The 14313-nt window shown below is 35.9% G+C and overlaps 1 protein-coding gene across 1 annotated transcript in view; it reads left to right on the forward strand.

The window, feature by feature from the left end:
- The window catches only part of LOC149800204 (large ribosomal subunit protein bL28m-like), a 158231-nt gene that overhangs the window by 20798 nt on the left and 123120 nt on the right, over nt 1-14313 (forward strand). The window contains exon 5 of the mRNA XM_089959775.1: nt 11572-11715. Coding sequence (XP_089815901.1) covers nt 11572-11715 — 144 coding nt within the window. The remainder of the gene's footprint in view (nt 1-11571; nt 11716-14313) is intronic.

Below are 14313 nucleotides of genomic sequence, written 5' to 3' on the forward strand. Positions count from 1 at the left end.
CATTCTGCCAGTGTCTGTACTGGTGCATTCTACCAATGTCTGTACTGATTCATTCTGCCAAGATCTGTACTAGTTCATTCTACCAATGTCTGTACTGATCCATTCTGCCAGTGTCTGTACTGATCCATTCTGCCAATGTTGGTACTAATCCATTCTGTCAGTGTCTGTACTGATCCATTCTGTCAGTGTCTGTACTGGTGCATTCTACCAATGTCTGTACTGATCCATTCTGCCAATATCTGTACTGGTTCATTCTACCAATATCTGTACTGATCCATTCAGCCAGTGTCTGTACTGATCCATTCTGCCAATGTTGGTACTAATCCATTCTGCCAGTGTCTGTACTGATCCATTCTGCCAATGTCTATAATGATCCATTCTGCCAATGTCTGTACTGGTGCATTCTACCAATGTCTGTACTGATCCATTCTGCCAGTATCTGTACTAGTTCATTCTACCAATGTCTGTACTGATCCATTCAGCCAATGTCTGTACTGATCCATTCTGCCAATGTCTGTACTGATCCATTCTGCCAATGTCTGTAATGATTCATTCTGCCAGTGTCTGTACTGATCCATTCTGCTAGTGTCTGTACTGGTGAATTCTACCAATGTCTGTACTGATTCATTCTGCCAAGATCTGTACTAGTTCATTCTGCCAATGTCTGTACTGATCCATTCTGCCAGTGTCTGTACTGATCCATTCTACCAATGTCTGTACTGGTTCATTCTACCAATTACTGTACTGATCCATTCTGCCAGTGTTTGTACTGATCCAGTCTGCCAATTATGGTTCTAATCCATTCTGCAAATGTCTGTATTGATCCATTCTGCCAGTGTCTATAATGATCCATTCTGCCAGTGTCTGTAATGATCCATTCTGCCAGTGTCTGTACTGATCCATTCTGCCAGTGTCTGTAATGATCCATTCTGCCATTGTCTGTACTGATCCATTCTGCCAATGTTGGTACTAATCCATTCTGCCAATGTCTGTATTTTTATCCATTATGTGAGTGTCTTGGCTGATCCCTTCTGCCAGTGTCTGTACTGATCCATTCTGCTAGTGTCTGTACTGATACATTCTGCCAGTGTCTGTACTGATACATTCTGCCATTGTCTGTACTGATCCATTTTGCCAATGTTGGTACTAATCCATTCTGCCAATGTCTGAACTGATCCATTCTGCCAGTGTCTGTAATGATCCATTCTGCCAGAGTCTGTACTTAAACATTCTTTATCCATACTAATCCATTCTGCCGATGTCTATACTAATCCATTCTGCCATTGTCTGTATTTTTATTCATTCTGCCAGTGTCTGTACTGATGCATTCTGCTATTGTCTACACTGAAACATTCTGCAAAATATTTATATTAATCATAATATATTGAGAATAATTTTTTTAAAGGTCAGCTAGCTTATCATAGCTAGAGATTGGAGAGGTGTCTACAAATAGAGATGTTCATTTGTCTAAGGTTTCACTGAGTTTTGAAGGAAAAGAATCTGCTTGTACTGTTGACTGTGAATTTGTTAACATGTCTGAGTTTGGACTGATTTTAATGGAATGAATCTTCTTCTGAAATTGACTGTGAATTTGTTAACATGTCTGAGTTTGGACTGATTTTAATGGAATGAATCTGCTTCTAAAATTGACTGTGAATTTGTTAACATGTATAAGTTTGGACTGATTTTGATGGAATGAATCTGCTTGTAAACTTCACTTTGAATTTGTTAACATGTCTAAGGTTGTACTGATTTTTATGGAATGAATCTGCTTGAAAGTTGACTGAATTTATTAACATGTCTAAGTTTGGACTGATTTTTATGGAATGAATGTGCTTGTAAACTTGACTGTGAATTTGTTAACATGTCTAAGTTTTGTTTGATTTTGCTGGAGTGAGTCAGCTTATAATGTTTGCTTGTGAACTTTGTAATATTTCTAAGTTTTGATTGACTATGATAGACAGAATCTACTAATGAACGTGGATGGTATCCTCTAAATTTTGAAGCCAGTATGATAGGCAGTACTCTCATGACTGTTGTAGTCCTTATTTTATGAATATTATGTGATGGCAAATCTAGGTCAGGTCAGTGATATTGACTATTTAGTGTAACTTATCTACAGGCAAAATCAATATATATAGATCATGTCTGATATATAATATATATGCAGTCAAGTCTGACAATTGCAATACATGTGATCATGTCCAATAAATGCAGTACATGTGGTCATGTCAGATAAATGCATAGTATATAGCCATAACCAGTGAATGCAGTATGTAGTTGTATCTGATAAATGTGATATATATATATGGTCATGTCTGATAAATGTGGTACATATAAATGTGGTCGAAATCTAATAAATGTGGTATGTGATCATATCAAATTAATGTGTTATATGTATATGTGGTAATGTCCAATAATTGCAGTATATGTGGTCATGTAAAAAAAAGGCAGTATATGTAGTAATGTCCAATAAATATACTATGTGCGGTCATGTCCAATAATTGTAGTATGTGTAATCATGGCTGATAAATACAGTATATGTGGTCATGGCTGATAAATGCAGTATATGTGGTCATATCCAATAAATACAGTATATCTAGTCATGTCCAGTAAAGGCAGTATGTGTGGTCATGTCCAATAAATGTAGTATAGGTGGTCATGTCCAAGATTTAAATTATATTTGGTCACGTCCAATAAATGCAGTATATGTGGCAATGTTTAATAAATACAGTATATCTAGTCATGTCCAATAAAGGCAGTATATGTGGCCATGTCCAATAAATGCAGTATAAGTGGTCATGTCCAAGAGATAAATTATATGTGGTCATGTCCAATAAATGCAGTATATGTGGTCATAACTAATAAATGCAGTATATGTAGTTATGTCCAATAAATATAATATATCTAGTCATGTCCAATAAAGGCAGTATGTGTGGTCATGTCCAATAAATGTTGTATAGGTGGTCATGTCCAAGATTTAAATTATATGTTGTCATGTCCAGTAAATACAGTATATGTGGCCATTCCAAAAAATGCAGTATAGGTGGTCATGTCCAAGAGATAAATTATATGTGGTCATGTCCAATAAAGCAGTATATGTGGTCATGGCTGATAAATGCAGTATATGTGGTCATGGCTGATAAATGTAGTATATGTGATCATATCCAACCAATGCAGTATAGGTGGCCATGTCCAAGAGATCAATTATATGTGGTCATGTCCAGTAAAGGCAGTATATGTGGTCATGGCTGATAAATGCAGTATATGTGGTCATATCCAACCAATGCAGTATAGGTGGCCATGTCCAGGAGATCAGTTATATGTGGTCATGTCCAATAAAGGCAGTATATGTGGTCATGGCTGATAAATGCAGTATATGTGGTCATGTCCAACAAATGCAGTATAGGCAGTCATGTCCAAGAGATCAATTATATGTGGTCATGTCCAATAAAGGCAGTATATGTGGTCATGGCTGATAGATGCAGTATATGTGGTCATGTACAATAAATGCAGTATATGTGGTCATGTACAATAAATGCAGTATAGGTGGTAATGTCCAATAAATGCAGTATATGTGGCCATGTCCAATAAATGCAGTATATGTGGTCATGTACAATAAATGCAGTATATGTGGGTATGTCCAATAAATGCAGTATATGTGGTCATGGCTGATAAATGCAGTATATATGGTCATGTTTAATTAGGTGGTATTATGCTCCCTCGTATAACCATTTTCACTGGAGCCATAAAAGTTAAGTGTTTGAAACGAGAGAGCCTAATATATATATTGAAGGATTTTGCAATAATAGTACATACCAACACAAAGATGGAGTATTTATGGATGAAAATTAACATTAACAAAGACAAAACTTACTGATGACAAATAACATTATAACTGGTGATTGGCTAAGAACTAAATTTATGTGCAATAATTCAGTTACCAGTGGTTAAACAAAATGAAAGTTTGATTCAAACAAATTCAAGCAGTGCTGTATGAAGAATTTCTGCTTCCTCCACCCTTGCAAAATTTATGGAGCCCACTCCAAATAAAATTTTGCATGTTTAATGGTAATTTTGCCCACCCACCCCTCACCTCCAAATCTGTGGGGGTTGCTTGGGTGGTTGCCATCTATGGCACTGAATTAAAGAGATCACTGATCATACTTGCATTACAAAAAGGGCTTTTTATAATGGAACCACTGTGTATCAGCTAAAATGATGGTAGAGAAATTATGGTGGATTATTTTCTTGATTGAGATATCAAAGTCAACTGTCCTGTCATTACAAAATATAAGGATAAATGTGTCAGCAAAGTCAACTGTCCTGTCATTACAAAATATAAGGACAAATGTGTCAGCAAAGTAAACCATCTTGTCTTTAGAAAGTATAGGAATAAATGCATCAGCAAGGTAAACCGTCATGTCATTAGAAAATATAAGATTAATTGTGTCAGCAGGGTAAACCATCTTGTTATTAGAAAATATAGGAATAAACGCATCAGCAAGGTCAACCGTTTTGTCAATACAAAATATAAGCATAAATATGTCAGCAAAGTCAACTGTCCTGTCATTACAAAGTATAAGGACAAGCGTGTCAGCAGAGTCAACTGTCCTGTCATTACATAATATAAGGATAAATGTGTCAGCAGAGTCAACTGTCCTGTCATTACATAATAAAAGGATAAATGTGTCAGCAAAGTCAACTGTCCTGTCATTACAAAGTATAAGGATAAATGTGTCAGCAAAGTCAACTGTCCTGTCATTACAAAATATAAGGATAAATGTGTCAGCAAGGTAAACCATCTTGTCATTAGAAAATATAGGAACAAATGCATCAACAGGGCAAACCATCCTGTCAACACAACATTTAGGGATAAACGTCAGCAAGGTTAACCAGCTTGTCATTAGAAAATATGGGGATAAATGCATCAGCAAATATTATAACTAGGACAATATATTTATGATGTCTTTGTTCTAATGGTCATTAACCGTGTTGGGTCGGTGGTTCTTTCTGGGGTTTTCCCGGGTTCTTTCTCCACCATTAATACTGGCCGCCATGTATAGCCTATCGTGTGCTGAAAAATGGCGTTAAACCCCACAACAACAACAACAACATTAACCGTGTTAGAATACCATACCTACCATATGTACATACAAGTTGAGTCCAACTACAAACTGCAAATCGGCTGTAGCATAATCCTCCAGCAAAGCTGTGTTTATGCAGTCGGCTAAGAGTAATCAGTAGAACATATGTGGTCATGTACAACATACACCTGACATGCTGGCACAATTTGTGATGACAGATCAGGGTCTTTATAGATTGCAGTCGGATTTTAAGCAAGTGTTTATGGTGAATTCTGACAGTGAAAGTGCCTCGCAGTATATGTTACTTTGAATGAAGTTAAGTTGGACAGGTCTTAAGTTTACTTAATCAAAATTGTTTTGGTTTAATGCTGATGTGTGTATGCATGTGTGTGTGTGTGTGTGTGTGTGTGTATAAAATGTGTGTTTCTTACCTGTTTGTCTTAGTTTCAGGACAATGGTGGTTCTTACATGTGGTGAACTGTTACACTATTAACTTGGTCAACTGTTTAACTTTAGAACTCATTATTGTAACTTTTACAATTCTGACCCTTTTGAAACTTCCAAGTAATGAACCAATTCTTATATTTATTTCATAATGTCAATTATTTTCAGTAACATGTAGGTAAAAAAATGCTTTGTGTACAGAAACGCGCTTCTTGCATAGTTTGAGTTGTTGACATGGTCAACCACACAGACAGTTCAAATTAAAATCTTCATAACGTATTTTACAATTCAAACGAATTGAAACTTTCAACTACATCTTGGGTGGCAGGGTGGTCAAGGTGACAGGGTAGTCATGGTGGCAGGGTGGTCAAGGTGACAAAGTAGTCATATTGGAAGGGTAGTCAAGGTGACAGGGTAGTCAAGGTTCTAGACTTTACAGATCACTGACACCTCATCTGTCTTCAAGGATCTGCTGTTGCATAAATGCATTGGCAGATCAGGGTTCGAGTCTCAGATTTGGCCAATGTGGGTATGTGAGAAATCTTACCAGTAGCTTCTCGTGAGATGGTGGTTCTTTCCGGGGTTTTCCCGGGTTCTTCCTCCACCATTAATACTGGCTGCCATGTATAGCTTATCGTGTGCTGAAAAATGTTTTAAACAACAACAACAACAACAACATGGTCTATGTTATTTGTTCTGCTTTTTAATCCTAACAAGCTGTATATATCCAGATACAAACTGTGTAGATCCAGATCTGCTGGTGATTTATACAGATCTGAATCAGTGCAGTTTGAAGTAGAATCCAACTTACACATGAGTATATACTGTAAATACTACTTTGACAAAAAAAGTCCACTGTGTACCCTTTGTTAATAGGTATCAGTATCTGTTGGGATTAATGTATTTATGACTAGTTAGCACTGTCCACACCAGTATGTCTTTGAAGATGAGATTTAAATATGATAAGCCCCTCCAGGTGTTTGCTGTGGCTTTGAGTACAATAAACAGAAACCAACACCATTCCTGAATGACAGTGATGATGTGCAGGTAACTTGTATAAACAGCCTAGTCCAGTGTCCTCAGGATGTTGATGACAGTAGTAGATAATCATCCCACTTGTTACCCAACGATTGTCAATTTCACTTGAATACAGTAATTGAGCAATTGTCTCTGATAAAACAGAAGTAACATGACACAGACATGTATTGATTTATTGATCTCTTGGACATATATTGATCTATTGATCTCTTCATTGTGAACATTAGTATCATCCAAAATAATCAGGAGTTTAAAAACAATAATTAGATTGTTTGTGAAAAGCATTGACTCAGTAATTTATCTGCAATAACATTGTAATTATCTAAGATTTTAACTAGTATTTTGCAAGGTAGTCGATGAGAAATCAATACTAATGTCATCCTTTTGTACAGATGGCGTAATAACCTAATTTATCAAGGGGACATGAACTTGATAAAATGTTACGTTTTATTTGGTATTTCAGAAGCTTTCACTTATTTAAATTACAAAATGGCCAGGTTTACTGTCACAATGAAGTCTAAAAATTGGCAAGAATGAATAAATGTACAGATAAAGTGAAAAACTGAGCAAAATCTGTCAAGGGATTTTGAAGTTACGAGTATTTGAAGAGGAGGTAACTTATTGTATTCTTATTACCATTTCATGGTGTTCAATACAGGTACTCCCTGAGATACATAAACTACAACATACGTAAATAAATGTACAGATGCATAATGAACTGTATACATGCACACAGACTGTTTCTCGATCATGGAATCGACTACACACACAGTACATGTATGTAGTTCTGCTTCTCCTCTTGTGTACATGTGTAAATCATTTCTGTTACATTTTTTTCATAATCTTAAGGATTTTTATTCTGTTTTGTTAAAGTTGCCCTTTACCATGAGGTCAGAACCATATGTAGCCTGTTAAAGTTGCCCTTTACCATGATGTCAGAGCCATATGTAGCCTGTTAAAGTTGCCATGAGGTCAGAGCCATATGTAGCCTGTTAAAGTTGCCCTTTACCATGATGTCAGAGCCATATGTAGCCTGTTAAAATTGCCCTTTACCATGAGGTCAGAGCCATATGTAGCCTGTTAAAGTTGCCCTTTACGATGAGGTCAGAGCCATATGTAGCCTGTTAACATTGCCCTTTACCATGAGGTCAGAGCCATATGTAGCCTTGTAAAACCCAACTTAACGTAAAAACTGACATACATAAAGGTCCCAGGAACGTAACCCTTAAGTATTTCAGGGAATAGCTGTACATTTCAGAAGAGGGAAAGAGATTAGAATAATTTGAATATCATGTAGAATAAGAAAAACCACATGCCTTTTAATTTAGAATACTTTGATTGTAAATTGGTATAAATATACTGATAAAAACATTTATATAAGAAGAAATAAAACTGATTTATATTGGTGAGGAACTGAAAGTTCAGTGCTAAAAAAAAATTAAAAATTCAGTGACCTGGAGAGGTAAATGACATAAATCTCCTATGTCTGTCATAATCTCGATATTTGAAATGTGTTTTATGAAATATTAAGACTGTTTGTCAAATATAATGTTGAAATTTTAAGACTGTTTGTCAAATATAATGTTGAAATTTTAAGACTGTTTGTCAAATATAATGTTGAAATTTTAAGAAATTTAGCAATATTTTCATACTCATCCAATTCATGATGCATACTGTCCATTACTACACTTCGATCACTGTGGTGTTCATACTCATCCAATTCATGATGCATACTGTCCATTACTACACTTCGATCACTGTGGTGTTCATACTCATCCAATTCATGATGCATACTGTCCATTACTACACTTCGATCACTGTGGTGTTCATACTCATCCAATTCATGATGCATACTGTCCATTACTACACTTCGATCACTGTGGTGTTCATACTCATCCAATTCATGATGCATACTGTCCATTACTACACTTCGATCACTGTGGTGTTCATACTCATCCAATTCATGATGCATACTGTCCATTACTACACTTCGATCACTGTGGTGTTCATACTCATCCAATTCATGATGCATACTGTCCATTACTACACTTCGAACACTGTGGTGTTCATACTCATCCAATTCATGATGCATACTGTCCATTACTACACTTCGATCACTGTGGTGTTCATACTCATCCAATTCATGATGCATACTGTCCATTACTACACTTCGATCACTGCGGTGTTCATACTCATCCAATTCATGATGCATACTGTCCATTACTACACTTTGATCACTGTGGTGTTCATGCTCATCCAATTCATGATGCATACTGTCCATTACTACACTTTGATCACTGTGGTGTTCATACTCATCCAATTCATGATGCATACTGTCCATTACTACACTTCGATCACTGTGGTGTTCATACTCATCCAATTCATGATGCATACTGTCCATTACTACACTTCGATCACTGCGGTGTTCATACTCATCCAATTCATGATGCTTACTGTCCATTACTACACTTCGAACACTGTGGTGTTCATACTCATCCAATTCATGATGCATACTGTCCATTACTACACTTTGATCACTGTGGTGTTCATACTCATCCAGTTCATGATGCTTACTGTCCATTACTACACTTCGAACACTGTGGTGTTCATACTCATCCAATTCATGATGCTTACTGTCCATTACTACACTTCGAACACTGTGGTGTTCATACTCATCCAATTCATGATGCATACTGTCCATTACTACACTTCGATCACTGTGGTGTTCATACTCATCCAATTCATGATGCATACTGTCCACTACTACACTTTGATCACTGTGGTGTTCATACTCATCCAATTTATGATGCATACTGTCCATTACTACACTTTGATCACTGCGGTGTTCATACTCATCCAATTCATGATGCTTACTGTCCATTACTACACTTCGAACACTGTGGTGTTCATACTCATCCAATTCATGATGCATACTGTCCATTACTACACTTCGAACACTGTGGTGTTCATACTCATCCAATTCATGATGCATACTGTCCATTACTACACTTTGATCACTGTGGTGTTCATACTCATCCAATTTATGATGCATACTGTCCATTACTACACTTCGATCACTGTGGTGTAAGTGGTTAGAGCATCCACCTTAGATGTGGGATGTTGTGGATTTTAGCCCGACTGAGTCATACCAAAGACTTAAAAAAATGGTACGAGCAGCTGCCTTGCTTGGCACTCGACATTAAGAAGTTCATGTTTGGACTGGTCATCCTGGTGTCGGGATAATGTGACTGGGTGGGACATGATGCTATGTGTCTATGGCATGATGCCCCAGTGCTAGACATCACTATAAACTGTCACACTGCAGACATCGTAGGGATATGACTGAAAAATTATTAAAGCTATGTTAAAAATCAAAAATCACACACACACACACACATACTTCAGTCAAAGTTAACAGAATTAAATTTAATTTGTGTTTAAAGAGATATTTTAAACAATTTAAAAAATCCTTGCCTATAATAATATTATACTCATGAGTATTAATTAATTTTTCAAAATTTTCCTCCAATTAAATATTTTAAAAATTATTATCTCAAAAGCATTTAATAGGCGCTATGGAATTGTCACTATTTTTTGCACAAGATTTTCTTTTTATTTCTTGATATTTATTTTCAGACATAAGTTTTCACTTTAATTATTAAATTTGTACAATTTTATTAATTTTTTTAATTGTTTGTCACAAAAAATGACTGTCAAGATTTTAAATGCTTTTATTATGCACATGCATGACACTGGGTGGGTCACAGCATGTTACTCTTGCCCATCCCTTCATTTTATCGTACATGGTTAAGTTTTGCATTTACCCTATCTATGTACTGGCATATAAGTTGAGTCCAGCTAAAAACTGCACATACCCAGGTCTGCCACCATTGTCTACACAGTTTGTTAAGACTAATAAGTAGAACAAACAATATAGACCCTGATCTGTTGGGGCATTATATTATAACAGGTCAGGGTCTGTGTTGTTTGCAGTTGGACTCGACTTGTTAGGAAATGTATATACATTAGGTCATTTCAGGCACAGTTTTCCATGAACAAATTTATAGTTGTTGATTAATTTATTGCTGGCTGGCTGGATATAGTCCAGGCCCTGATTGATATAGACCTGGCCTTGATGGATATAAACCTAGCCCTGATTGATATAGACCTGACCTTGATGGATATAAACCTGGCCCTGATTGATATAGACCTGGCCTTGATGGATATAAACCAGGCCTTGATTGATATAGACCTGGCCTTGATGGATATAAACCTGGCCCTGATTGATATAGACCTGGCCTTGATGGATAGAAACCAGGCCTTGATTGATATAGACCTGGCCTTGATGGATATAAACCAGGCCCTGATTGATATAGACCTGGCCATGATGGATATAAACCTGGCCCCGATTGATATAGACCTGGCCTTGATGGATATAAACCAGACCTTGACTGATATAGACCTGGCCTTGATGGATATAAACCTGGCCCGATTGTAATAGACCTTGCCTTGATGGATATAAACCTGGCCTTGATTGATATAGACCTGGCCTTGATGGATATAAACCAGGCCTTGATTGATATAGACCTTGCCTTGATGGATATAAACCTGGCCCTGATTGATATAGACCTGGCCTTGATGGATATAAAGCTGGACCTGATTTATATAGACCTGGCCTTGATTGATATAAACCAGGCCTTGATTGATATAGACCTGGCCTTGATGGATATAAACCTGGCCCTGATTGATATAGACCTGGCCTTGATGGATATAAACCTGGCCATGATTGATATAGACCTGGCCTTGATGGATAAAAGACTTTCAGGACTAATTGTGATTAATTGATATCAAACTTTCTGGTAAAGTTTCATTATTATCCAGCCCAGAATACATTGTTGCCCTGAATACATCCTTGCCATGGAAGCAGAGGAGTGAGTGATTGATTGATCAAATTATTAATTGATTGGTTAATAATTTATTGATTATTTGGATTGAATTTCAGACACATGAACGTGACCTGAACTCCCGGTTGGCAATGAAACTCAGAAGAGAGATGCTGTTGGTTCTAGCAAGGAAGTCCCTGCACCCTAATGACCCTGTCAAGAGGGCCAAGATATACAACAGATACAAACAGTACATCATACCTGTGAGTAAGAAATTCATAGATTGTAGATACAAGTATTACAGCATACCTGCAAATATGAGATTTGTAGATTGTAGATACCTATATCCTACCTGTGGGTAAAAATTTTGTACCATGTATCATGGGGTACAGATAAAATCTCCCTTAGACGAAATACACCTTGGTGAAAATCCCCCTAGGACAGAATCCCCTGGGACAAAAAATTCCTTCAGGAAAATTGAAGGATAGGACATAATCTCTTCCACAAGTCTTTGTTTAACCTCTTTTGAACTTTATAAACCATCACAAATATACATGTTTGTATGTCAGCTTGGGTCCTTTTAAGTTTTGTATTTGCTTTCCAGTTGTAGATGAAAGACTATAGTGTATGGGTTATATGTAAGACTATAGTGTGTGGGTTATATGTAAGACTATAGTGTGTGGGTTATATGTAAGACTATAGTGTGTGGGTTATATGTCAGACTATAGTGTGTGGGTTATATGTAAGACTATAGTTTGTGGGTTATATGTAAGACTATAGTGTGTGGGTTAAATGTAAGACTATAGTGTGTGGGTTATATGTAATTCTATAGTGTGTGGGTTATATGTAAGACTATAGTGTGTGGGTTATTTGTAAGACTATAGTGTGTGGGTTAAATGTAAGACTCTAATGCCTTGGTTTTATGTAAGACTATAGTGTCTGGGTTATATGTAAGACTATAGTGTCTGGGTTATATGTAAGACTATAGTATCTGGGTTATATGTAAGACTATTCTGTCTGGATTATATGTAAGACTATAGTATCTGGGTTATATGTAAGACTATCGTGTCTGGATTATATGTAAGACTGTAGTGTCTGGGTTATATGTAAGACTATAGTGTCTGGGTTATATATAAAAGACCATAGTGTCTGGGCAATATGTAATACTATATTGTGTGGGTTATTTGTAAGAATATAGTGTGTATGTTATATGTAAGACTACAGTGTCTGGGTACATTAAATCACACAACAACAACAACAACAGTGTCTGGGTTATATGTAAGATTATAGTGTCTGGGTTATACATAATACTATAGTGTGTGGGTTATTTGTAAGACTAGTGTGTATGTTATATGTAAGACTGTAGTGTCTGGGTTATATCTAATACTATAATGTGTGGGTTATTTATAAGATTATAGTGTGTATGTTATATGTAAGACTATATTGTCTGGGTTATATGTAATACTATAGTGTGTGGGTTATTTATAAGACTATAGTGTGTGGGTTATATGTAATTCTATAGTGTGTGGGTTATTTGTAAGACTATAGTGTGTGGGTTATATGTAGGAGTTTAACAGACAAGGAGAATAAGATGCCTAATGGTAATTGTTTTCATCTAAAGACTTATTGCATGCACTTGTGCTTTGTCACCTCACTTGTATAAGAATTATTCACACATGTATCTTCACACACACACACACACACACACAACTTTAGACTTTCTAACTGATCACATGCTGATATAAAAATCTGAAAACCATGCCTGATACTTTATTATTCATTGTAACAATTTTTGTTAATTTTGTTGAAGGATAATAGTGAATGAGCTTTAAGAAAGATTTTTTTTAAATAACTGGTTGCATAGAAAATAGAGTTACATCCCCTTACCCATAAATGCTATTCCAAAACTTTATCTCTTTAATAGTTAGGAGTCAAGTTTCTTATGAAATGCTCTTTTCATAAGAAAAAATGAAAGAAAAGAGAACTTGTCAGTGTCATGCATATTTTGCTCATAAGATGAAAAGAAAATAATAATTGACTGTGATAACTGGTACACAAAGCCACTTTTCTACTTCTATGTTCAAAGTTGAAAATTTGCTGACTATTTAAGACATGTGAAGGCAATCATTGGTCCCAGTCATAAAACCTGCATGTATTTTTAACAAATTCTGCTTCTAGAACTTGCAACTATATCAGTGTCGTAAATGCATATTTTATTGTCTTCCATTAAATTATACATACTGTACATATGTGTGTGTGTGTCTGTGTGTGTGTGTGGAGTTGATTCTGGGACTAATCGGCCCATAGTGGTAGTATAGTTGACCCATTAACATTCTTGGCCCATAACATACTTGTCCTATCCAAATCGGCCCATAACATACTTGTCCTATCGGCCCATATCATTCTCAGTCCATTATAAACTATTCATTTTGATCCACGATTTATTTAAAAGTATGTGGATGTTGTGTTCAGCAGTCATTTCAATTTTTTATTCTTTGTACATTTCTTTCAAAAGTCATTTAATTGGCAATATAAAAAAAATGGGAAAAATATAATGATCCCATATCGATTAAATTATATTCTACATAATCAGCATTTTGAAATTGTCCTTGTTGCCATTGTTATATAATTCACTTCCTACTCATATACCATACATTTTGTATCAACAGTAAATATTTTTCAGTATTCTAAATTTAAAATGTCTCCGTCCTTGTAAAGCCACTACGTTAATTGAGTTAAATGGATATTATTTTTTTTTTAAATGATAAGGAGAGAGACACATGAAAATTAGTTAATAACATGTTTTGATTACCGGTAAATATTTCTTGTTCAGTAACATCAGGTCTGTACAAGATCACACA

Source organism: Sinohyriopsis cumingii, chromosome 5 (assembly GCF_028554795.1).
Source record: "Sinohyriopsis cumingii isolate HCF-2022 chromosome 5, ASM2855479v2, whole genome shotgun sequence".
NCBI lineage: Eukaryota > Metazoa > Mollusca > Bivalvia > Unionida > Unionidae > Sinohyriopsis > Sinohyriopsis cumingii.